Source organism: Symphalangus syndactylus, chromosome 12, assembly GCF_028878055.3.
Source record: "Symphalangus syndactylus isolate Jambi chromosome 12, NHGRI_mSymSyn1-v2.1_pri, whole genome shotgun sequence".
NCBI classification, from domain to species: Eukaryota; Metazoa; Chordata; class Mammalia; order Primates; family Hylobatidae; genus Symphalangus; species Symphalangus syndactylus.
In genome coordinates, this window is record NC_072441.2 from 90,465,332 (window position 1) to 90,492,329 (window position 26,998).

Below are 26,998 nucleotides of genomic sequence, written 5' to 3' on the forward strand. Positions count from 1 at the left end.
CAATCCTGACCTGGGATATATAAGTGGAATCATAATTAAGAGATAAGGGAAATGCTATAATATTTAGTCACTGTATTGTTTTGTGGAGCCAAAAAGCACTCTCAGGATTTAAGGAGTCTTAAAGATACCTCTCCAAAGTCATGCTGTCCCTCCAAAATCAGAGACCTCCGAGACAGAGATGACTCTATATCTTCCCTTCTTCCACATCTTCACATGCCCCACACTCCAATTCAAATCCTGGAATGCATTCCCCTTCTCCATTCCCGTTAGACTCTGGAAGGGGTCCAAGGCACAAAGGGTCATAAAAAAAAAATCAGGGAAGGAGGTATACCCCATTCTTTGCTTATGATATATACATGTCTCTTTTGCTCTCTGTGTGGTTTATAAGTGATGGGGTGACATCTGCACCTTCCGTACTGTTTCTGTAAGGATGAGCGTTTTCTCTTCCTTCAGCCTCCCATTGCCTAAGGTTTTTAAGCAGCCTCTGCTAAACTGAGAAAACTGATCATCAGAGATATGGAGGCAGGGCAGCCTATAGATCTCTTTCTAACTTCTCATATCATTTCTGGGCCAGCCCATCTGGCGGATATGAGTGTCCATCACTCTAGTCATGAGTCGTGTTTCATGTAGAGTTGATGTTTTTATTTCCTCCAGCTTCAAAACCTTTCATTGATAGTGCCTTTTCATACATATGCATGAGTAGGAATTACCCAATTTTACGCATGGAGAATCTTATGAACTAAGAAGGGGAAGGAAACACCATTCATGCTGCCTAGCTTCTGTTAGTTCCCAGGGCTACTTAGAAATCCCTTATTCATCCTGGTAGATGATAATACCCATCATAATGCCCTTCTTACCTTCTGCCTGTCAACCCTGTATACCCTCACTTTTGACCCCCACACCTCTCTGAGATTCCTCAGCTGTCCTCTCCTCCCTTAGAATATCTTAGTGTCACTGCCAACTGTCTCTCTGTTCGCTGACTCTCTCTCTCTCTTCTGGACCCATCTTTACTTGTTTCTTCAGCACCTTGAGCTGTGAACTATGCTCTGTCTCTCTGTCTTCCTGGACACCCTCTTTCTCCCTACAAATATGTTCAGCTCTCTCCTATCCTTTTTTTTAACCCTGCTAACCCCACCCAAGAGCCCGTCTTCTGTTAACCCTCCCTTTCTTCCAAAGCCCTGGGTGTGTCTTTGTCAGGGCCACCATCCTGCAGGTCCTCATGGCCTGGCCTTGCTTTCCACCACTTACTTCACAGAAACGGCTCCCTGCACATTTACCCATGCATTCCCCACACCTCCAAACACACCAGCACATTCCTCTGTTCTTCTGCGTTGCCCTGCAGTATCATCTACCACTTCTCATTTCTCCTATTTCTGTTTTTTGCCTCCTTCTCTTTTGTTTGCTTTCAACCCTGCATAGTTATATGTATTCTTTATCTTTCCTGAAGGGAAAGTTCTGGGTTGTAGTGTTTATCCCTCCTTATAGGGTGCAAAAAGTCCCTTGTGCTTAGTGAGTCTCAGTAAATACCTACAATGGATGATGAGTCTCCAGCAGGGAATTAATGACTTATAAATCATTGGAGGCATGGTGGCTCCAAGTCATATGTACATATTAGCACGTGTCCAAGACCTTTCTTTTTCTCTCTCCTTCTTTCTTTCACCCTTTCTTTTCAAAAGTCATTTCATGCCTCTATGTAGAAAGTGCTTGGAATGCAAAGACAAATGGTGTCTCCTGTGTCCTCAAGGATCTCACTGTGACTTCTGTTAAACTTTCTGTGATAGTTTTTAGATAAATGTTTGGGGAAGGTGAGGCATAAGTTTTAAAATGACCAAATAATACATAACTGTTACTAAAAATAAAGTAGTGAAGAGTTTTATAAAGGAAAGTGTCCGTTTTCTTTCTTCAACACCTATTCCTCCTAGTACTGCTCCATATGCAAATATATTGACACTCGGATATTCTTTCAAACTCTAATATTCTACAGTTAGTTCTAAATTATCCTGTTTTTCTCTCAGCAATATATCAAGAGCTTCCTCCCACATCTGTACTTGCAGTCTTCCCATGATGGCTTTGGCTCTGAGAGTTCCAAAGTGAAAGTGATATTTTAGGAAAACCAGTCTGGCTTGGAATGCAACTCATCCCAAATGGAAAGAAACTCCTGTCAGTGAGATGGACTGAAGAGAGATTGCTTGGGGATCTGAGTGTAATGGGAAGAGTATCTGGGTCTGGCCAAACTGGGTGACAGCAGTAGAAATGCATAGAAAGCAGTCAACCTGTGGGCTGTTTTAAGCATGGACCATTCAGACTAGTGGTGTCTGAATATAGAGTAAATGAGGGAGGGAGAGGAGGCCCCAGTGATCTCAGGTTGAAGCTTCAGTGCTTTTACCTTTGTCCTTTCTGAGGGCTTTCTGCCTCTGCTGGCCTCCCCCTTGATTTTAAGTTCAGTCATCCTGAAAAATTGAAATTTGTGTCATGGTAACTCTTAGCATGAACTCCATGAGGGTGGGGACCATGCACGTTTTACTGTTGCATCCCAAGTGCCTAGAAGGATTCTTAGTGTATAGTAGGTGCTCAATAAATACATACTTCATGACAAAGCTGGGACAGCCTTGGTTTGCTTGTTTGCTGCACTAAAATGTTCATCTCAAAAAGGCTGCTAAGCTGATTTATCCTCTTGGTGGCCTTGTCTTCTACCCTTGCATAACCTTTTTGTATCTAAAACTGGGAAGGGTTATCACAGCCCCCAGGGCAGGGAGCTCATGAGAGAGCCCATAGACCTGCACAGCAGGAAACTGAAAATAGCTACCAAAGCAATCAAAATTAAACTTCTGGATCTGCCTCTCTGGGCCTGGCCCTAGAGGGCATCTTTTACACTAATGATGGAAAATTAAATTAGGCTACCTTTAGAAAACTTCACAAAATTAAATACTGTTTACCAGGGAGGGAATTACCCTATGGAGAAAGTAACAGGGGAGCAGGGAAACAGGCTGGTCACAGTTGTACTACAAAATGATTGGCTGGTGTCAAATTTCCTTACTCTGTGCTTCATTTTATTCTTCTTAAATATGTAAAGGGAATCAATTTAGAATTTGTGCAAAGCATTGAACAATCTCAGAAGGGAAAGTGTGTGCAAAATAAAACAAACACTTCTTTCCTTGACTTCTCTCCTTGTTACCAAATTGGCACTGGCCTGGGAGTCCATCAGATGGTCTTGACCTTTTCTGGGATACAAATACCTTTGAGAATCTGCTGAAAACTATACTTTCTCCATAGAAAAAAAAATCATTCTTGCAAAGTTTTGAATTTTAGGAGAATTCATGGACCCCAGAGTCCTGCATGTTTATGAATTCCAAGGTAAGACTCCTATTTTGTCAATAGGTGTTGAACATCATCTTTGAATATTTGCATCTAAAGCTGGGAAGGTTTGTCATTGGCTCTTCTACGGCTCAAGTAAGAGTAGGAGGAGGAAAAAACAAACCAATCTAACTTTATTAATGATTTAATGTTTGAATGCTTAATAAATTTTATTTACCAGCCCAAGAGACATTTGCATTTTGTTAGAGGAGTCTTATTCAAAACAAACCAATCTCATGTTGGTGAGTTTCAGATTATTAAAGGGAAGAGGATTCGCATATGAGGGACCTTTATGTTACCCTCAGTATCCTTGGAATTACATGGATGATGGGAATGTTGGCCTAGGGCCTGGGTTTTGAGCTGATATGTAAGGGCCATGTGAAGGCCCAGAGTAAAGGGCCAGAGTAAAGGGCGAACCCTAACCCCAAAGGTAAATAAAGATTGGTTTTGATTTGGAGCTGTAGCCCCTGACTGACAAACCTTTAATATTAATAGATAACCTCTGGGGTTGTAGTAGGACAGTGTTGTAGCTTACTCCGCAGCATGAGCATTTTGCACTAAACACCTCTCTAGATACTGCCACAGTGCCCTGTCCTCTGGCCTGGCTGGGTAAGCTTTCCGTGGCTTCCATCTTGTGTCCTGGCACAATTGGGAGGAAGGATGGTGGCGTCACACCTCTGAGAGCACAATCAGACTGTGAGCCTTGGCTTCCTCTCTGGTGGCAGACCTCAAACTGGAGAGGTGAGGATGACTGTGAGGTCCAGAGGGTTAAGCACAGAATTTGGGAAAGATGGAGTGGAAAAAGCTGGGTTGTCTGCAAGTCTCCACATCCTTTATCAGGAGACCCTAAGACCTGGCTTTTGAGAAGTTACAGCCTTTCCCAGTTGCTGGCAGTCGCCATGATCAAACCATGATTAACTGAGGAGTCCTCTGTATTTGGTTTAACATTTCTGCCTGTCAAATTCTTATTAATCTTTCAATGTTTATTTTAAATAACACATCCACCAGGAATGCTTTCCTGATTTCATCCCTACCCCCACAGTGGGGATCTAATTAAGGTTTGTCCTTTGGACCCTAAAGTGCTGTACAGCCCTTAAGTTTATCCTTTTATTGTAGTTTATCTGTCATAGTTTATAGTAGGAACTATATCTTATCTATCTTTGGGGCTCCTTAACCACTTGTCTCACACACAGTAGGGCTCAATACGTATTTATTCAATGTAATTGACTTCTTAAACTTTTGCACAATTCCCAGAGATCAATTACACTCGTTCTGTAGACTTTTATTCGGGACTGAGTGGATGAATGAATGAACGAACGAATGAATGAACCAACCCACCTATAAAAAAAAAAGTGTGTTGAGCACTGAACACAGCCCATATGTGAAGGTATTTGGGAACAGTGACAAAAAATGTTAACATTAGAACATCAGAACATATATTCTAATAGAAGATAACAAGCAGCACACGAATAATACTAAAAAGACAGCATCGCAGTTGAGAACACTGAGAAACAAGAAGTCAAATGACCTTGTTCAGCTTTGCTCAGGAAGAGAGCCCAGCACCTCTTGATGTTGTGGGTTTAACCACTAAGCAAGGCTGCCTTTGAAAATGCACACCCTCCTTCCTCCGGTTGGCCGAGGATGCCAGTCCTGTCCAGCTACTGCTGTGCAGTTAGCTCTTTGCTTTAGGGCCTAATTATCTTTTTTCGTGGATTATCTTGGCCTTTGACTGTCTCACCTGTCCATGTGAAGAGACCCCCAAACAGGCTTTGTGTGAGCAACATGGCTGTTTATTTCACCTGGGTGCAGGCGGGCTGAGTCCCAAAAGAGAGTCAGCAAAGGGTGGTGGGATTGTCACTAATTCTTAGAGGTTTTGGGATAGGTGGTGGAGTTAAGAGCAATGTTTTAGGGGCAGGGGGTGGATCTCACAAAGTACATTCTCAAGGGTGGGGAGAATTACAAAGAACCTTCTTAAGGGTGGGGGAGATTACAAAGTACATTGATCTGTTAGGGTGGGCAGAAACAAATCACAATGGTGGAATGTCATCAGTTAAATTTATTTTCACTTCTTTTGTGGATCTTCAGCTGCTTCAGGCCATCTGGATGTATACATGCAGGTCACTGGAGATATGATGGCTTAGCTTGGGCTCAGAGGCCTGACACTGACCTCATCTCTTGTCTCATTTGTTGCAGTTTTTACTGATAATTCATAATGATAAGGGAGTGGGTGGGAGAATTGAAGCCATCATAGAGGGTAAATGTGTTCATCTTGTTTGTATTAATTGCTCCAATAAAAGGTTTTTTGGAGGGGGTGAGCAAGAAGAACCTCAGAATGGCAGCCCCTGACAGATGAGATCTACACATGAGCTCATCGTTGCTCAGTGTCTCCCATCAGCACATAATTAATTATTGGAGATGGTCCTGATTGCTGGGGGAGGTGGGGTATTGCAGGTACATTTCCTTCCAGAGTCAGAGCAGCCATCCAGGGTCTGGGCCAGTGGTGTGTCCTCAGACTCAAACATTGTTAAAAATATATAGAGAGATATATGTATATACACATGCGTACACACACATGCACGTACACACACCAAAGTTTTTTGTATGTGTATATGTATGTAAGAAGAGTTTTCTTTTTTTGTTTTATTTTATTATTATACTTTAGGTTTTAAGGTACATGTGCATAATGTGCAGGTTTGTTACATATGTATCCATGTGCCATGTTGGTTTGCTGCACCCATTAACTCATCATTTAGCATTAGGTATATCTCCTAATGCTGTCCCTCCCCCCTGCCCCCACCCCACAACAGTCCCCGGAGTGTGATGTTCCCCTTCCTGTGTCCATGAGTTCTCATTGTTCAATTCCCACCTATGAGTGAGAACATGCGGTGTTTGGTTTTTTGTCCTTGCGATAGTTTACTGAGAATGATGTTTTCCAGTTTCATCCATGTCCCTACAAAGGACATGAACTCATCATTTTTTATGGCTGCATAGTATTCCATGGTGTATATGTGCCACATTTTCTTAATCCAGTCTATCATTGTTGGACAACCAACGTTGTTGGTTCCAAGTCTTTGCTATTGTGAATAGTGCCGCAATAAACATATGTGTGCATGTGTCTTTATAGCAGCATGATTTATAGTCCTTTGGGAAGAGTTAAACCTAAATTTCTCCTGATTACCTTTGTTCACTCATGAGAAGGACAAAACCCTAAGGAAACAATTTAGCCTGTCAAATGCCTCAGCTGATGAAGGGGAATTTGACAAGCTAAATGTAAAAGAGAGACTGCAAGACTCATAAACAGATCCCAAGAGAGCATGTAGTATTGGCCAGGCTTCCCCACCCTTCCAGCCCTTGTATATCTACATGAGCCCCATCCCTCAGTTCCTGAGAACCAGGAGGAACTCATGAATCTCCTCTCTAAGAAAATAACAGCAAAATGGTTTTGATTTCACGTACTATCCTTTTGATCCATGTCACGTTTCTGGTTCCTTCCTATGAGAAAGGGAAGTCAGTAGCAGATGGGTGAAATGCAGGTCTGGGGCAGTTACAACAGCCCTTGCTTCCTATCAGGACACTTTACTAAAAATTAAACTGACCTCTTGCCATAACCAGCCCCACTTCTACTTCCACATCAAAACAGCATTAGCTCTCTCGCAGGGAAAGGCTTAGCTACTTCAGAAGGGCCACCAAAATACTGCCTAAGAAAGGGAGAGGGATACAAGCCAGGGGTAGGACAGGCCCCCACCTTAGTGGCAGGTTCATAGTTGGTGCCGTCTCGGACCCCAGTCGAGCTCCTCTTCTTGCACCCTGCCTTCTGCTGTCTCTGTGTCTTGAGCTGTCATTTTCCCTACATTTCCCCTAGATCTTGAGGCTGTTTCTGTTTTGTCCCCTATTTTCTAGCCTATAAATAGGCTTAGGTTTTGCCATCCTAAAAAGAAAAGATGCCCCTCAAACCCACCATCCTGTCTTGCCCTTTCACTGCCACACTCTTTGGAGAAACTGCATTTGCTATCTATATTTCCAAAACTCCCATTCACTTTTCAGCTCATTTCAATTGGGCTTCCTGAGCTACTCTACTGAGACTGCTCTTGCTAAGGCCACCAGGGAAGTCTTAGTTGCAGAATCCCTGGCTCGCTTTCTGTTTGCATCTTATTCAGTCTCTGTGAAGCACTTAATGCTGTGGGTCTTTCCATCCTTCTGGAGACTCTCTCCTCCCTCAGCTTCCACGATGGTTTTCTCTTGTTCCTCCTCAGATCTCTTGGTCTTTTTCTGCTCAGTATTTTTTTTTTCTGACTCCTCCTATTACGCCCTCCATTTAAATGGGTACTGTTAGTGGGATTCTCTCAATGAGCCCCCTTTCTTCTTCTTCTTCTTGCTCCTCAGGGGATGTCGTATTTCCCATGGCTTCAACCACCCTCTAAATCCCAGTCTATGCTCCTCTGCCCCCACACTCTATCCCCTCCATCCCTTATTTCCAATTGCCTCTTAGACAATTCCATCTGCTTTTGCCTTCTCAAATCTGACCTGTCCAGAGCCACACCACTCCTCCTCCTTCCATGTTCTTTAGTTCTTTTTTCCTTCTGGGGCCCTTGACCCCATTAATGTTTAGTCTATCCGCCAAGTTACATAGCTCAGAATCATCTCCTTCCCTCTCATTATCACACCCAGAGAAACGATTCTCGTGTCCACCTGCTCTCCCCATGGTGGCTGCCCCTGCCTTTGTTAGGCCTCCAGCGTTTCTTGCCTGGATTCAGGGTTAGTTTGTCTGGTGGCACAGACTGTGCTGTGCATCACTCCAGGTGTGTCATTCAGGGCCCTGAGCCCAGGTGCCCTGCACTTATTTCCCAAACTGTAATTCTCACAACAGCTCCCCGGTTTGTAGATGAGAAAACCAAAACTTGAGCATTGAAAGACTCACCCAGTAGCTCACAAATGTAAGCAGCAGAATGGGGATTTGAGTCCAGTTCTTCTGACAGCAAGCCCCAGGTCCAGATTCTGTTGATTCCCCTAAGCATTCTGTATTGCAGTAGGCTCTTGGTGGCCTTCCTTCTGCTCCTGCCCTCCTTCAATCCATCCTCCACACCACCATGACTACCAGCCATGTGATCCCCCCGCTTAGACTCCCATCCTTGCCCTGAGCCCACAAGGTGAAGTCTGAGCTCTGTAGCTGGGCTCTCCACAGTTGGCCCTGACCTCCCTCCGTCCCCATCTCCCACCAGTCCTTCTCTATGCCCTGCAATCCCTGTACCCAAGCAAACTGTGCCACCTCATGACCTCATGCCTTTCCACATGCAGTTTCCACTGCAAGGGCTCTCCCTGCTCTTCTGTCTCTGTGATGGATAGATTTCCATCGTCCCAGATCTGCTCGGCAGCCCTCCCCACTGTCCTCAGTGCCCAGGGAGGCTGGCCTGTGTAGACCTGTCCCGAGAGCTCCTGCCAGATGGCACACAGCTCTTCCTCTCTTGGCTCTGGAAACTGCTCCCTGCCCTGCCTCTCTGGACTTGGGGTGCTGAGGGCTCCCAGGGACACTGCACTGCCCTCAACTTTGTGAACAGTCCTGTATTAAACTCTCTTCAGCCTACTCACATTATCTGTTTCCTGCCAGGACCCTGACTGACACATTCCCCACCCCACAATCCTGCCACCTCCCACGTTGTCTTCGAGACGCAGCTTAGGCAGCAGCTCCCTGTGTGCCTTCCCAGTTCCCCACAGGCAGCTGGCTGCATCCTCCTCCGCGTTTCACTGGCTCCATTCCTCTGTCCGCACTTGTCACACCCTGTCAGTACCTCCTGAGCTCCTCAAGGCAGGCTCTGAAGCAGACTCAGCTCTGTATCTTGGAGAAGCCAATATGGGGCCAAGGGAGGGGGTACAGAGTAAGATGTGCGTATCTTAGAACAGAGGTCATGCTGGACCACCCCGACACCTGCTTTTGGGTGGTGGGGAGACAATGAGAAAAGAGCTTCTGGCATACAGCAGTTGAAAATAACAAGAATTCTCAAGCAAGGACTTGCCTCCTTCACAGCCTTCTGCTCACATTTCTCCACCCTTTGTGGACAAGGAGTGGACAAGCAAGTGTACGAACCTTTGTTGATGATTATTTTGCACTGGGAAGATTTTGCCTAATGCCTCTGCATATAACACTTGAAGGAAAGTATTCACTTGCTTGAAAGCAAAAGGATAAACTTGAGAAAAGAGGAGAGGAAGGGTTCTTACATGCTGCCTTCCAACCACCCCCTCCCCACATTTCCAAAAGAAAGATAGGAGACTTTAAAAAAGTAATTGGAGCCGGGTGCAGTGGCTCACACCTGTAATCCCAGCACTTTGGGAGGCTGAGGCGGGCGGATCACAAGGTCAAGAGATCAAGACCATCCTGGCCAACAATGGTGAAACCCTGTCTCTACTAAAAATACAAAAATTAGCTGAGCCTGGTGGCGTGCACCTATAGTCCCAGCTACTCGGGAGGCTGAGGCAGGAGAATTGCTTGAATCGGGGAGGTGGAGGTTGCAGTGAGCCGAGATTGCACCACTGCACTCCAGCCTGGTGACAGAATGAGATGCCATCTCAAAAAAATAAATAAAAATAAAAAATAAAGTAATTGGAAATCAAAACGAGGTCAAATAGGAGTGGGTTCATTTTTTCCCCACTTTGTTTTAAGGTTTGCTAGTGGCCTGGAAGTAAAGGTACACAGTCCTTTAAAAAGCAGCAACATGCCTGTGTCCTGAATGGTATTGCCTAGGTTTTCTTCTGGGTTTTTATGGTTTTAGGTCTAACATTTAAGTTTTTAATCCATCTCGAATTAATTTTTGTATAAGGTGTAAGGAAGGGATCCAGTTTCAGCTTTCTACATATGGCTAGCCAGTTTTCCCAGCACCATTTGTTGAATAGGGAATCCTTTCCCCATTTCTTGTTTTTGTCAGGTTTGTCAAAGATCAGATAGTTGTAGATGTGTGGTATTATTTCTGAGGGCTCTGTTCTGTTCCATTGGTGCTGTTCACAATAGCAAAGAGTTGAAACCAACCCAAATGTCCAACAATGATAGACTGGATTAAGCAAATGTGGCACATATACACCATGGAATACTATGCAGTGATAAAAAATGATGAGTTCATGTCCTTTGTAGGGACGTGGATGAAGCTGGAAACCATCATTCTCAGCAAACTATTGCAAGGACAGAAAACCAAACACCACATGTTCTCACTCATAGGTGGGAAATGAACAATGAGAACACTTGGACACAGGGTGAGGGACATCACACACCAGGGCCTGTTGTGGGGTAGGGCGAGGGGAGAGGGATAGCATTAGGAGATATACCTAATGTAAATGACGAGTTAATGGGTGCAGCACACCCACATGGCACATGTATACATATGTAACAAACCTGCATGTTGTGCACATATACACTAGAACCTAAAGTATAATTTAAAAAAATGTGTGTGTGTGTGTATATATATATATATATATATATATATATATATATATATATATATATAAAAGCAGCAACATGGATGCAGCTGCAGGCCATTATCCTGAGTGAATTAAAACAGAAACAGAAAACCAAAGACTGCATGTTCCTACTTATAAATGGGAGTTAAACAATGGATACACGTGGCCATAAAGATGGAAACAACAGACACTGGGGACTCCAAAAGGGAAGAGGGAGAAAGGGGAACAAGGACTGAAAAAGTACCCATTGGTACTGTGTGCACTGTTTGGGTGATGGGTTCAATAGAAGCCCAAACTCCAGCCTTGCGCAATATATCCGTGTGACAAACCTACAAATGTAACCCCCTGAATCTAAAATAATAAAATAATTTTTAAAAAACACACAAAAAAGAAAAAGACACTAGATTGTGACTGAGAGTGAGTTGTCCCAGGCCAAATCAGAATGGCCTAGACATTGCCCTGAGGGTGGGGCAGGTGAGAATTAGAAATGCTGATGCCTGGAGTACACACAAGCCCCCAGCTGTGGCTTGTTGTCTTATCTTCAAGTCCTGGGAGGAAGTGCCTTCAGGTGAGTTCTGATTCAGACTTCCTCTTCCTCAGATACAGCATGAGGTAGGCAGGTCAGAGCAACTGGAAAAATAAAAATATTAGAAAAGAAAGGTATCTGGACCTGCCAGCCAGGCATGCTCCCACCCCTGGGAAGCTTGGGGAAGGAGGTGGATGCTCTTTCTTCATTTCCCATCATGGCACATGGGGCTCCTCACATGCTGAGCAGGTGGCATGAGAGGTATGGAGTTAGAGTCAGGTACAGAGGGAGTTATGGTGGGAATCCCCAGAAGCTCAAGTGGGAACTCAACTGCCTTGGAAAAACAAGATGTGCTTATGATGTGTATCATATCCCTGGATTGGTTTATTTGAAGAAACGTGGATGGAAGGTGGACAATCAGTCAGGGATGATAAAGAAATCCAGCACCTCTTACCCACGTGTCCCCTGAAAATCTTACCAACATGAGAATGAATTTGTTGGTGACCACAGAGACATCTATGAAGACATCAAGGACTTGGAAAAGTAAGAGGAATAAAAAAATCCAGGGTTTCCAGGTGGCATAAATGTAGCATGGGACTAATTTCTAGCCTAGGTATAGAGAAAACAATAGTAATACAGGTAGTGAATGACATTCAATATTCAAATAATATTTGATGATTAATCAGGCAGATGGTGCAGAAGTTTTCAGAACTTGGTGAAGATTGCTAGGGTTCCAATTCTAACTCAGATACTATAGTGAGTTGAAATATGTCCCTTAGAAAGGTATGTTAGGATATGTTCCTCACCCCTGGTACCTGTGAATGTGGATGTTATTTGAATATAGGGACTTTGCAGATGTAATTAAGGTGAGGTCATATTAGATTAGGGTGGACCCTAAATCCAATGACCAAGGTCCTTACAAGAAGAGGGAAATTTGGACACAGAGACACAGAGGAGACACAGGGAAGAATGCCGTGGGAAGGCAGAGGGAGCAGACTAGAGTGACGCTGCTGCAAACCCAAGAATGCCAAGGATTGTTGGCAGCAGCCAGAAGCTAGGAGAGATGTGGAACAGATTCTCCCCGAGAGCCTCTAGAAGGAATCAGCCTTGATTTTTGACTTCTGGCCTCCTGAACTGTGAGAGATGAAATTTCTGTTGTTTTAAGCTGTCCAATTTGTAGTAATTTGTTACAGCAGCCCTAAGAAATTAATACAGATACTACTGGCTGTGTGACCTTAAGAAAATGCACTGGGGTTACCTCTCTGTTTCTTCATCTGTAAAATGGAGATAGTAACTGTATCCACTTTATACAGTTGTTGTGAGGATTAGATGAGTTTTTACGTGTAAAGTGCTTAAGCAGTGCCTGACAGTAAAGATTTTTTTGAGCAACTAAATATGTGGCGGACCCTATATGTAAGTTATTTCATTTGATTCTTGTAACAGTCCTGTGAACCTCTTCTTATCCCATTTTGCAGTTAAGAAAACTAAGGCTCAGAGTATTAACTTGTTTTGAGAAAGCAGACGAGCTGCAACCTTGACTGAGCCTTTGGCTCTGTTCTGTCAGGTCTTCTATTCCACAAAATCACAGGCATCTCAGTGTATACTGGGGAGTGGACAAGGAAGGGTGCAAACCTTTGTTGATGATTATTTTGCACTGGGAAGACTTGCCGAATGCCTCTCTGCATATAACACTTGAAGGAAAGTATTTGCTGGCTTGAAAGCAAGAGGATAAACTTGAGAAAAAGAAGAGGAAGATGTAATTTTCTAGATAATGCTCCTCCAGCATACACCAGTCAAACTAGTGCCCCTAGTATTTGTGGTGTGTTCATTTTCTCTCTTTTTTCTGGCTCTGGGAGGGAAGTTTTGTCTCTGAGCAAGAATCTTCAGGAAGTCTGAGGGTCCTGAAAAGTGTTGGATGGATGGTTTAAACCCCCCAAAAGTGAACAAGCTACATGTATGAACTCAGATAACATAGACACACAGAAGAAATAATTGGCAGCCTGTATAAATAGATTTGGTTTTTGACAGCCAACAGCAGGTGACAGTTATTTTGGAGAAATTATGAGTGTTGGAGAGAAATTAAAGCCTTGAAATATATGAAACGATTTTTGTGTAGTGGTTTTGTAAGGGACACTAGCCTTTTTTTTTTTTTTTTTTTTTTTTTTGCCTTCCTGTCAAGTACTGAACAAGAAGAAATTAATTTATCCCAGTACTTGGCATTTAGAAAGTGCTGTGTGATGGTTTGTGGTTGATTCAAGTAAACAGGGGAGGTTTTAGTGGGACATAAGAAAAAACTTAACAGCTGTGAAATTAAAACATAAATTAACTGCAGAGATAGGCCACGAGGGTGCCTTAGCTAGACTTTCAGAAGATAAATATGCATTTGTCTGGCTCTCGCTAGGTCTTAAAACTCAATTGGCAGCACTTTGGGAGGCCGAGGCGGGCGGATCACGAGATCAGGAGATCGAGACCACGGTGAAACCCCGTCTCTACTAAAAATACAAAAAAATTAGCCGGGCGTGGTGGCGGGCATCTGTAGTCCCAGGTACTCGGAGAGGCTGAGGCAGGAGAATGGTGTGAACCCGGGAGGCGGAGCTTGCAGTGAGCCGAGATTGCGCCACTGCACTCCAGCCTGGGCGACAGAGCGAGACTCTGTCTCAAAAAAAAAAAAACTCGATTGGTTGCTTATTCATTACTCTAGGTACATAGTAGATCTTTGTAACAATAAGTTAGACGTTTGTATAATTTTATTCCTTGAAGAAACCTTAGAAATCGGCTCTTGTATTTGCATTTCTCTGCCTGCAGTTGAAGAGATGAGCTTGACTGTCTCTCGAGGTCTCTCCCAGCCCTGGAATCCCAGGCTTCCTTCCAGACTATGCTGTGACGGGGCAGATCTGTGAGATACATCCCAGTCATGGTGACAAGGGGCGACTTGACAGTGTGGCCCCACACTTCAGGTGTCTGTGGAAGTCAGGCTGTGAAGTAAGGAGACCAGTTCCATGAGGGATTTGGGGCACCATTTCATGAGTTTTTTACCCTTCTTTTTTGCCAAATAGCCCTGAGGAAGGTAGTCATCAAATCGAGAATGGCTAAAATGAGGAATGAAGTAGATGGAAATCATAATAACTTCAAATAAAAGCAAGCCAGCTGATGTGATTAAAAAGCCCTGTATATACAGTGGGGGGAAAATGATAATCAGACCAAAGCAGTCATGAGAGAGAACAGTGATCAAGATGGGAGACAATGTTATCTAAATATTAAATTAAAAATAAATAAGATAGATGAGGAAAAGAATGAGTAACAGTTGTGACAGGAGTGTGAAACTGTGTTCATGCTGCAGGGCTGGTTGAGAAGAGAAAAAGAAAGACACACCAGTATTCAGGCAGCATGTTGGGGATAGGAGTAAGGGGTGCATTCCTTCCTATAGTGTCTGGTGGTGTTCTATTAGCAAAGCATTTGGAGACTCTCATCAACCCACCACCCCTTCTGATATTTTCCCCAGTCCCTCTAAGGATAACACATTGGGCCCCCCAGAATCACACGGGCTGGGACGCTTAGGGAACCCTTCTTCCCAAGAGCAGGAGTCATGCTGGATTTCCCAGGACCATGCCCTCACAGTTGGGCCTCATTTATCTGGTCTTGAGCAGCAGGTTGATTCTGTTTTCTGACTTCTGCATGTGTCACATTGTGCTTCTTACTTTCCCAGAGGTTTTCCTTAAGAATACCACTTGATTTTGTCTCCACGATCTTCAGGTGACTTGGTACCTTATCTTTATCAGCTGGTTTCATTTCACTCTTTCCTGCAGCATGTCTTTTGGGGTTAGGAATGCCCGTGCCTTCCAGGACCTCAAGAGAAAAATCTCTATACCACACACTGGAGACTCCCCTAGCCCCACCGAGAGACACTGATGTTGGGAGAACAAGAAATATTTCTCTTTGTTTTTCCACTTGACATTTCTAAGTTTGTTTCCACAGTTTTCAAGTATTTGTACAACATTTCATGGGTTAGAGAATATTTGTGCATCTGTTGTCGCATCTGAACCTTATAATCACCCTGAAAGATGTTTTTATTATTCTCACTTCAACGATTAAAAAAGAAGAAGGTTGAGAGAAGGAAAATAATTTGCTCAAGTCCCCTTGGTAGTCTACATCCTCTACCCTAAAGTTCTGTTTTGGGCTATGGCAGGAGAGAATTGCGTGGCAGGTCCTGGGCTTGCTGGGAGAGACCCAGTGGGTCTTGAGCAGGAGGCGAGGCACATGGATGTAGACTCGGGAAACCTTGCAGGTGACTGGAGACCTTACACAGCCTCTGCAATCCTAAAGTCAGCAGGCAGTCCCCGTGGAGATGAGGGGCATTAGAGGTAGAATGCTAATACCTGGGGAATGTGGCTGTTTTAGTCAGGATTCTCCAGTGAAACAGAACCAATAGGATATATGTGTGTGTGTGCATGCTTGCACGTATCACATTTATGTATAGGTACACATACTTAATATATACATACACATGTAAGAAATAGTTAAGGAATTGGCTCACATGATTATGGAGGCTGAGAAGTTCCAAGATCTGCAGTTGGGAAGGTGGAGACCCAGGAATGTTAATATATGGTTCCAGTCTGAGTCTGAAGACCTGAGAACCAGGAGAGCTGATGGTGTGAGTTTCAGTCTGCACATTGGCAGGCTTGAGACCCAAGAAGAGCCTGACCTGGCTGGAAAAGACCAATGTCCCAGCTCAAAGCAATCAGGCAGGAGGCATTCCCTCTTACTCAACCTGTTTGTTCTATTCAGGTCTTCAGTTGGATTATTGGATGAGGCCAGGGATGATGACAGAGTAAGATGAGGTCTCATGGCCAGAGACTGAAAGAGGGAATAAAGGATGAGAACTTGAAGACAACATAATTGATTCTAGTCAGGCCCCAAAAATGTGAGATCATGAAGAAAAATCATGTGACTGCCCAGATTTTCATAAAATGCTTTTGGAAAAGTATACAATATGGAAAGCAGAGCTTAAAAACAAGTATGAGTGCAAAGGAACAACCATTACTGAGAGAACTGAAACCCTGAATGCATTAGACTTATGGAAAAGGCTGAAGATGAGAGAAAAAGGGGTGTGAAGGAAGAGAGAGTTGGCACATGGCAAGGGGAAAATCTCAATCCCATTTTTCTGTCTTGGTTTTTTTCTTCTCAAGTAGAGAACTGATCTTCAAATTAGAAACACTAGAACATATGTGATTTTTAAAAACTGAAGTTCAAAACCAAGAGGAAAAAGGAAGGTATTCCTCACTACCGTGTGTCCAGGCCTGAATCACTGGCTTCTGGGTTCCTGAAAAATATGATTGCAAAATAGTGATTGGTCATCTTTTGCAAAATCATGATGGATGGAGAAGAAACAAAAAAATTGCAAAAATAAAATATTGCACTTTTTAGAAAGGGGGCAAACCTGGATCAGAAATTACCAACTAGTGAATTTGTCATTGCTCCTGGGCAGAATTCTAGAAGAGATCATTAAGCAGATGGTCTGTGAGAACTTGGAAAAGGAAATCATGATCACTGAGAGCCAGTCCTTAAAAACCAGTTACACAAGTATGTTCAGGAAATCTGCCTTACAGCAGTTGCACAAATTAGCTTTGAGCATTTGAGTAGACTACAGTGTGAACCAGCAATGAGATGTTATAACAGAAGAAAAAAAACATGATCAGGGATGCTTTGCTAAAAATTCAGTTCTAGGGCATAGAAAATATTTATCCAAATATACTCTGTGCTGTTCAGATCCGTTACAAATGAGTTCAGTTCTGTGAGCTGCATTTTAAGATAGTCACTGGCAAGTTGGAATACGTACGGAAAAAGTTAAGAGAAGATGGAACTCATATTTATTGAGCAAGCAACTTAACATGTGTTGGGCATTGTGTAAAATGTGGTATGTGTGTTTTAATGCTTAAAACAATACCATGAAGAAGCCATTAATATGCCTATTTTAGATGAGGAAATGAAGGATTATGTAACTGAGTTTTTTGCCTCAGGCCAACGGCTAGAAGATGGCAAAGCTAAGACTTGAACCTGGATCTTTCTCATCCCCAAACCCATGCTCTTTCCACAGTGCAAACCTGTCAGAGAAATAAGGGACTTGGAAAATGAGCCAGTTGAGAAACTATTGAAGGAAGAAGTAATTCACTTTAAAAATGAAAGGAGTGCAGAGGAGTCGGGGAGCGGGGAGGGCATCAGGAAGAATAGCTAATGCATGCCGGGCTTAATACCTAGGTGATGGGTTGATAGGTGCAGCAAATCACCATGGCACACATTTACCTATGTAACAAAACCTGTCCATCCTGTACATGTACCCCGGAACTTAAAATAAACTTAAAAAAGAAAGGAGTAAATATAAACATGATGTTGTTTCCATATATTAAAATGTTGGCCATTTGGAAGAGGACTAGCCTTGTTCTCTGAGATCCCTAAGGATGGAACTAGAGCAGTAGTGTGGCAGTAATTAGAGCAGTTCACATTTATTAAGCATTTGCTATAAGCTGACCCGTCCGCACATACTCATTCTTTAAACCTTACTAGCATGAGTGAGGTACAGCACAGTGATCATGCCTGTTTCACAGGTGAAGAACAAGAAGGGGGTTGAGATAATGACCAGGGTGTCCCAGCTAGTAAGTGGCAAAGCTTGGGCTGAAACCCAGGTCTGTCCCCCTCAGGGCCAGTGTTCTCGGCCATTTTCCTCCACTGCATTCCTGTTGGCAGAATTCCAATCAACATGAGGGAAAATTTCCAGATAACTAGAACCTCTTAAAAAGGGATCAGATATTTTGTCAGAGAGTGAATTGCCTATCAGTGATGAATCCTGACAGACAGAGATGCTGGCTTGTATCCAGGCCTTATGACCCCACAGGTTTCTTTCTACTCTAAATTGTTGTTGTTGTTGTTGTTCTACGATCTTAAGAGAAGCGAGTTTACCTATAGATGAATAGTTTGCGAAGGGGGATATTGGTGGTGAGTCTAGTTGTTTTTAAAATCACGTTGTCAACCTAAATTCCAGCATGATGATAAACCCAAAATCCAGTTTCTTCCAGATAATGTTTTTCTTTCAGTCATTTATGGTAAGTCTGTGGACATATGATGAATCTGCAGAAAGGTTTATTACTGTGTAAAAGCATAGCAGTTCTGTTAGTAAGTAAAAATTATAATGCTATACATATTTTGAAATAAAAGTAAGAAATTTTAGGGCCAGCTGTGGTGGCTCACACCTATAATCCCAGCTACTCAGGAAGCTGAAGCACAAGAGTCACTTGAACCTGGGAGACAGAGGTTGCAGTGAGCCAAGATTTCACCAAGAAAAAAAGAGAGCGAGAGAGAGAGAGAAAAGAAATTTAAAGGAGAAGAAATTTTAGGAAAGTTGAAGGGGGAGTAAAACCTTTTAAAACCTTATTAACATTATATGAACTACTTTGGTATCCTACTCTTTATAATGATAGTAAAAGTTGGGAAAATTGACTAAGGTACGTTTGGGAAGCAGGATTATCAGAACTAGGCTAGACTGACTTAAGGGTAAAGATGAAGAAGGAAAGAAAAAGGGAAATCTTTCTTATTCTCTTGAGCACTCACCTTCCTCTACTCTCCCCCAATTTCTGCCACCCCCACAATCACAGTGCTTAAGAAAACCAAGTAATGGAGAAATAAGGGTTCTTGGAATGTATTTCTTGATCTGGAAATTTGGACCCAAGAGACCTTAATTTGCTGATTTATTAGTTTGTTGATGAATGAGGTCGCATGGAAAAACTTTCTGCCTCTTGGTTATGTTGGTGGAAACTTTTCTAAGCTTTAACTAGCTGACTTTTTGGTTAGCTAGAGATTATTTACTTTTAATAACAACACGCTAAGTTTCTGAAATCAGATATAGCAGAGCAGTCTCCAGAGAGCTGTGATCCAAAGGCAGTGGCTGCATCCATGTACAGTTCTCATCAGATTTTCTGAAAAGATGCTTTATCTGTTAAGGTTAAGTTAACCTTGGCTTACTGCCATTCCTCTGTTCCTTCCACATCTCTGTGTCTTGTGGGCATGCCAGTTTGCATTCAAATCTGCTGTATCAGTTTTAAATCCAGTTCTCAGTCCTTAGGGTATTACATAAGAGTAAGTTGACTAAAGAATCCAAGAAGTTTTACGTATGATGCTGAGCTAACTGGATCTGACTTCCTTGGGGAAAATGAATAGCCAAGCAGATCACATTATAGATGAGCATTAGCGACAGCTGGAACACCTGCCTCCCTTCTAAGCAGGCAAGGAACCTCCCATGTGCCAATCACTGTGCTGGCACTGGGGATACCAAGGTATGTTCCTTGTTCCTTCAAGGAGCACATGTAAAAACTTCATAGTGTGAGATATGTGCTATGGCAATGTCGAGCCCCAGGGTATTCAGCAACTCAGACTGCTGAAGGAAAGGGAGGGGAAGGCTGCTCTGAACCAAGTCTTGGCAGCCTCCAAAGGTGTTCACAGCAGCTGCAGAATTGGGAAGATGCACACACCTAGTTCTGCAGGCCTGTGTAGGTCAGGACTCTGGAGAGAGATGACCGCGGAAAGGTAGGTACACCATGCTAAGGAGTTTGGACTTTATCCTAAAAGCAGTAGGAAGCCTTTGAATGGCTTTAAGAGGAAAATGATGGGATGTAATTTGTCTTTTTTAAAAACAACACTTTGCTAGCAATGTAGAGAATGGGTTGACAATAGGTGAGTTAGGAAGCAGAGCAGCACACTGTTTAGAGGATGTTGTAAAAATCCAGGTGAAAAATGAGAACTCTAGATGATCATTTTTCCTTGGAGTTGAAGAGAAAAACATAAATCAGAGACATAGTAGGGAATGAGTCTGCAAGGAACTTGCTCGTGAGTGATGGATATTGGGGAACAATGGAGGAAGCTGTTGAGAATGACACCTGGGTTTCTAGCTTGAATAGGTATGATGTCCCCTTATCAAGATGGGACTTGGAGAATTATGGGGAATATGATGAATTCACTCGGGGGTATGAGGAATTTGAGAAGCTTGAGAACCATTCAGGAGGAGATGTCCAGGAAGGTTGGCTGAATGAGCCTGAAACTCAGGCAGGAGATGCTGAGATACAATTGTAGATTTGTCCCTTTGATGTTAGGAAGACAGTTTGACATCATTAGAAGGATAGGGGACTGGAAACCACACTAAACAGCCTCTGTTTCAGAACCATTTAGAGATGATAGACATGTGAGATGTACTGAAATGCCTGCTAGCTGAGTTTAGCAGAGAAACTGCAGTCCCCAAGGTGAACTTGGGTATTTTCACAGTATTGTTTTCCTCTCTGTGCCCACCTTTCTTTTGAACTTTCCTCCCAGGCTTCTTGGGGTCCTGTGGCAAGAATCTCAGTTACTAGGCTGTTTAGAGGCTATATCAGTAAGGGGATGTAAGATGGCATTTTACTAACTATTCTACCTCCTCAATAACTCTTGGAAGGGTTACTATTAATAGTCCCATTGTACAGATAACAAAACTGGGCCTCTGAGGGGTGACATAGCTTATTTTTTAGTAAGTGGCAAAGTTGTAGATGAAGTTGTAGACTCTAAATCCCATTCTCTTTCTTCTGCACAGCACAGACCTACACTAAAACAAATCAGGCCTGTTAAATCCTTGAACGAAAGCCTTCAGTGTTGTTAGTGGTGAAAAATGTTTTGTGGAAATGATGTGGCCTCTTAGGTGCTACCAAGAGCAATACTCTCCTTGGACTGCCCAGAACTAATTCCACTGATGCACCCGCTCCAACTCCCTGCACCGACCCCACAGCAGTCAGACCTGGAGGCTCTGGGGGGGCCCTGTCCTAAGCCATCTTAAGATGCAGCCTCTAGGGCCTTGCTTATAATTTTCCCCCTTTCTCCAGCCTCCCCTTGTCCCTACCTCTGCCCACCCCAAGCAGCCAGAATGATCCTTTAGTTTAAAGCATAAGCAAGTTAGTCCTCTGCTCAAAAGCTGATGGCTTCTCATCTCACGTAGAATATAAGCCACGACCTTCAAAGCCTTCTACATTTTGGCCTCTGGCTGCATCTATGACCTTGTTGCTGACCATACTCACTCCACTTGAACCACACTCTGTTGAGCCTCCCTGGGTGTTCCTTGAATTCTTTTAACACCTTCTGAACACAGCAGGGCTTGTAAACTTGCTATTCCCACTTCCTGCTGTGGTTTGGCCCAGGTATCTCAGTGACTGGCTCCCTTACCCCATTCGGATCTCGGCCTCTCAGTGAGACCTCCCTGGCTACCCTGTCTAAAATAGCTCCCATCATGCTCCATCCCTTAGTCTGCCTTATTTTTCTTCATAGCACTTATTTTATATTTGCTTATTGGCATTGTCTACGTGTAAGCTCCATGAGTTCAGGGGCTTTTTCTGTCCTGTTCCTGTTGTGTCCCTGGCTGCTGGGATAGTGCCTGGCCCACAGTGTGCACTCAGTGGCATTGGTTGAATCATGGAATGAACACATGGATGCTGTGGTCCAGGCAGAGAGGGGACAGAGAGTGGGATCACTATCACCAAAGGAACTAAGAGTATCTTAGTCCCTCCCAATGTGGTAAACATTGCTGGTTCCCTAAGTCTCTGCATTTGGGGATAATTGTAAACAGGCATCAGAAAACGTGTACGCATCTTTCTGGGTAAGAAGCAGGTTTGTTGCTCTGATAAGGATGGGAATGATTTTTCCTTCTAACACACAAGTTACAGGGACAGATTTGCCACCTCAGGAGATGGTTAACAATAGTGTCGGTTCCATGTCCTACCCCTACCCACTCTACCAAATCTGAAAGTCACAGTGTTAGTGTTTGTGGAATCTGTTGAAAGTGCCTCCTGCATTGTGACTTTTTGATCCTGAAGGAAGAAGACTTTCTGTAATAACTTGGTTCTCATGAGCTGTGCTTCAGAGTGTCCTTAAACGGAGCTTTCCTGGTTGGAGATTTGAACCTAAGGCCATTTTCAGTGCATTTTTCTGTTGTTCTTCCTTTAGGATCTTCTATGTCTCTCATGATTCCCAAGACTTGAAGATCTTCAGCTATATCGCTCGAGATGGTGCCAGCAATATCTTCAGGTGTAACGTCTTTAAATCCAAGAAGAAGGTAAAGAGGCAGTTGCCGTCCATCTGCTATTTTCCTCTAATGGATCCAGAGCACCCCCAACATTGGCCCGTCTCCCTGTTGTAATGCTGACATGGGGCAACTATCTCAGTAGTCTGTCATTGCTCCTATATAATGGAATTCTCTTTTAGCATCATCTGAACTTTGTACTTAGTTACATACAGATAATTGGAAAGGGATTGACCGTTGACTACCTGCTCTGGGATGAGAGCAGTTAAATAGCACCAGGAGTGATGCTAACCTTAGCCTTGGGGTAGGAAAAAAGCGTTGTCATTTACTAAGGAGACCCTTCATCATAATTCTGTATATTGACTAGTGGGCTACAAAATATGAATACACATGGAGTACAGTTTAGACTTAGTGTGTGATATTGGTTATCCTGGGTGATTATTTGTTATGGCAACCTTGATACTCAAGTAAATGCAACTTTGAGGATTCTGAAGAGGCATTCTTTATATTAATGTCATTCCCCCAGGAGTCTAACACACACAACTGGGGTTTTAGAAGCCTAGAATCTAGCCCTGCCTCTCACTGGAACCCTGAGTGACATTGTGTAGGTCTCAGCGTTCTAATCTATAAAATGAAAAGAATCATCAAAATCAGCATTTCCTAAATGTGTTCTGTAAAACATTTATCAGCCAAAATGTTTCATGTTAAAACTACCTGATTTAAGTTGCTGAGAAGGTCTGATGTTAAAGAACATGTTGTTTAACCCAGAATTTCCCAAACTAATTTCACAATGGAACCATATTTTTTCCATGTAATATGTGTTAATATCCTGGGAACTGTTTTTCTGTAGAAGAGATTTTGGAAAACACTGTATTTGTGCCCCTAAGGACCCTACTCAGTCCACCATTCTAGAAACAAACTACTAAGCCTGGCTTTCTATGAGAACTTAATTTTATGCATCTTTTGTCTTTAGGCCTCTTTAGTAGATGTTTAGGTACTTTGTCAAGTACCTTGTCAATAACACTTTGCCAGGGTCCAGATTTACTGATAAGTGTCCTATTCCCTACCCTAGCTCCACAAAGAGAATTATGCTTTGTTAACTTAGCCTCTTCCTCTATGGAGATTTGTGCCCTTGCCCACCCTGTTCCTGGCTTTTTAAATGCAAATCATGGAGTTGGATGAAAAGTGCTACAACTGGAAAGATGGCAGGAATAGAAGAGTAACTTGCCAGACTTCACATCTAGATAATAGTATAGCTGAGAGGGAAAAAACATAAATGAGGCTAAGTCAAGCTGCATTAAAGAACTGATAGAAAGGGGAGTAGGAAGAGGGAGAGAAAGAAAAGCCATAAGCACTGGAGATGAGAAAGTTTAGGGTTTGGGAGAGTGAAAGGCTTGTATGTGGCCTTGTGTAGGGGACCTGGGGAGGAGAGAAAAGGAAATACAAAGTGTCCCTGATGGTCATGAATTGGATCGTCTGTAATGTTCTGACAGATGCAACAAAAGACTGGAATTCCCTTTTAATTCATTTTGAGTATTTGACTGTGCTTCTGACTTTAGTTTCATGCAAAGACTGGACCACGTGGACCTTGGAATTTATTAGAGTTACAAATAACACATTATCATTTGCCAGGTTCTTTAATAGTTAATCTTATTTTATCCTTATAACACATCTGTAAAGAAGGTAAGACATGTAATTTTCGCTTCCCAATTTTACAGATAAATAAACTGAGGCTCAGAGAGATTAAATGACTTGCCTGAGTTCTCATGAATAGGCACTGGCTAGAATAGAACCAGGGAGACATGCAGGACAAAAGAATTTTGAGCAGGAAACCTAGGTAAGAGGACCATTATATTATATTTGCCTTGCCATCAGATCTAACGTAGCAATACGGACGCAGTGGGGGCATCCACTTCTGACAAAACCTGAGTTTAAGAGCAGTGCCCACTTGGAACTTTGATCTTGAAGTGAAGCACAGAATGGAGTTCTCATTATCCTTGAAAAGCAGTAGTCATCTGGTTCCCTATCATGTCAATTTTTTTCCATGTCTCATAGCTCTTACAGTGAATTCTGATCTCTAGCTCTTCTGTTTCCTATACCCCTTTCATCCTCACCTACTGAGACCCTAGCTCTTCATAGAGTTGGTTCTCAGGCCCTTTCCTGGCCTGGAGCCATGCAGCTGAGGGGATTGTTTCCAGTCAGCCTGGGCGTTGAGCCCCATTGCTGCTGAGCTGTAGGTGGGAAGGCTGGTTTCCAAGCTAAGAAAGGGAAGTGAATTGTTCAGCGAAGGATGCAGAACTGGGGAGGGCTGGGGAACACATCTGCAAGGTTTTGCTTGCCCTTCTGCTTAGCCTCCAAACATGGTGATTTACCTTTTTTATAAAGCACTTCTAATGTCAAGAGATAATACTTAACTTGGGAAGGAGTTTTAACTGGCAAATCAGGAATGCTTCAGAAGCAGCAGGCGGGGGGAAAGGACTATAGAGGACATGTATGTTGCAGAGATGTTGCTGGGTCGTTGGAAGTCAATAGGGAGGCCTCTTGACTGGAAGCCCGCAGATGTGGGTGTTCTCCAGAGCCCTCGTGTTGGTCATAGTGTAGAAAAACCTTGTCTGAGACCCTTGTTATGTTGGGACTTTGGTTATTGCTGTTTCATATCACATCATGTCCCCTGCGTATATGCCCATGGCATGTTTCTCATGACCTCTAATGGGGTGTCATCATCACCCTACAGTTCACATGGGGAAAGGGTTACCTCCTCTGTTGGTTGAGAATACGGGTCAGGTGTCTCAGCTTTCCTGATTGAGGGCCTCCCTCAACCTTGCTCTCTGCGCAGCTATTACTCTGTACCTATGGATCTTCCTTGGGCCACTCACACAGATAGCCAGTGTGGCTCTCACCTTGGGAGTTGTATCCTTGAGCTAAGTTTTTTTTCAAGTGGGCTTTCACCAGAAGCTAGATAGCAAAATATTGCAGGAATATAACATGGTACCTGCTATTCTTCTATACTCTAGATTATCTAAGTTCCAGCCTCATATTACATCAGGTAATAATATTTAACCTGTTTTGATTAGTTGCTATATGGCTGAGACTGTTCAAAGCTCTCTATGTGAATGATCTAATTTTATTCCCTCACCTACCCTGTGAGGTAGGTGCTGTTATGCTCTTCATTTTATAGGTGGGAAAATGGGGCCTTAAGGTACATAATGTGTGTAAAGACTCAATAAGTAATGGAGTCAGAACTGAACCTAGAGGGTCTGACTGTGGAGCTCACACTCTTACCCACTCCATTATACTATTGTTGTTGGCTCATGAGGAAGTTACATAACTCAGAAGTTGCTTTGTTTTCCAAGACCCATTTGTAAGTGGGTTCTGCTGTAATTATTACATGGGTATGAAGAGCTCCTTAACTCTGAATGGCCCAAATCACTTTAACATAGATTTTCCTTTTTTCCTCATAATATCCTTGTATGGTTAATATTGACTCAATTTTGCACTTGAAGAAAGAAAAGGCCCAGGGAAGTAAATCACCCTTAGTCACACAGTGAATCAGTGATGCCGCTGAGATTAGAAACAGGCTTCCTCCTTCCCAGGCCAGGACTTTGAGTGCTAAACCCTATTACACAAAACTCATATGAAAGATACATGAGCCTTTCTGGACTTGAGTTTTCTCTAGCCATCAAATAAGATGAAAGGCATCTCAGGAGTGCTGACTGTGGTGTGTGAAGTGACTTGATCTTTAAGGAACAAATTCTCTATGACTGGGAAGGATTGTCAGGATTGTGGTGGAGGGACCCTAGCACTCTTCAGACCCATGCTAGAAAGGAGGGATGGGAGTGGGTCTTTTCCTCACTGTGAGCAGCCAGTGGAGATGCTTGCTAATAACATGGGCATTTCTTGTTTCCCCTCCTTGGGGGATATAATGATAGTATTCATTTGCAGGGCCTTTTGCCTCTCGAGAAGACTCTTGCATGGTCTCTTGACCTCTCCCGTGGAGTGGATGTCATCCTCCTGTCATTTTCTCCTAGCCCTAGGAGTATATGGCTGTCTGCCCTGATTACCAGTGACTGCACTTATTAATGCATCAGTGCGTGAAGTGCTGGTGATTAACAGGAGCTGCAGGCGTCTGCCCATTATCTTCACGGGCAGCTCCTTGAAATAATTTTGCCTGCAATCACAGCTCAATTGGTTTGGGTTAGGAGAAATAATTTCCTCCTATAATGCTGTCACTATCAAATTGGGGGCCACAGCTGTGAAGTTGAACTGTCCTTTAGAGGTTGCAATGGATTTTGAATGATGATGACAGCCATGTGCTAAAGAATAAGTCACTTGCCTGGTCAAACTTACGAGATGAAAGATAGGAAAGTTCTAAAGTTTGGGAAAGAGTCTGTTTTTTATACTTTAGGTTGAGTTGGGAAGTCAAAATGCAGGAATCATGGGTCTCAGAACTCATCTAGTCTGAATCACTGTCTTTGTGGATGAGAAAATCAATACTGAGAAAGGTGAATTAACTGTCCACAGTCACCCAGTTGGTTCTGACAGCACTGGGATTGTAACTCAGACTTCTTTTCTCTAGGGTACTATGTTTCATG

General features: G+C 43.2%; 1 protein-coding gene across 6 annotated transcripts in view; it reads left to right on the forward strand.

Annotated features, from left to right (window-relative positions):
• LOC134734494 (carboxyl-terminal PDZ ligand of neuronal nitric oxide synthase protein) overlaps nucleotides 1–26,998 on the forward strand; it is a 319,684-nt gene that overhangs the window by 240,953 nt on the left and 51,733 nt on the right. For all 6 annotated transcript variants that reach the window (XM_063627160.1, XM_063627161.1, XM_063627156.1 and 3 more), the window contains one exon: nucleotides 22,331–22,439. In XM_063627160.1, coding sequence (XP_063483230.1) covers nucleotides 22,331–22,439 — 109 coding nt within the window. The remainder of the gene's footprint in view (nucleotides 1–22,330; nucleotides 22,440–26,998) is intronic.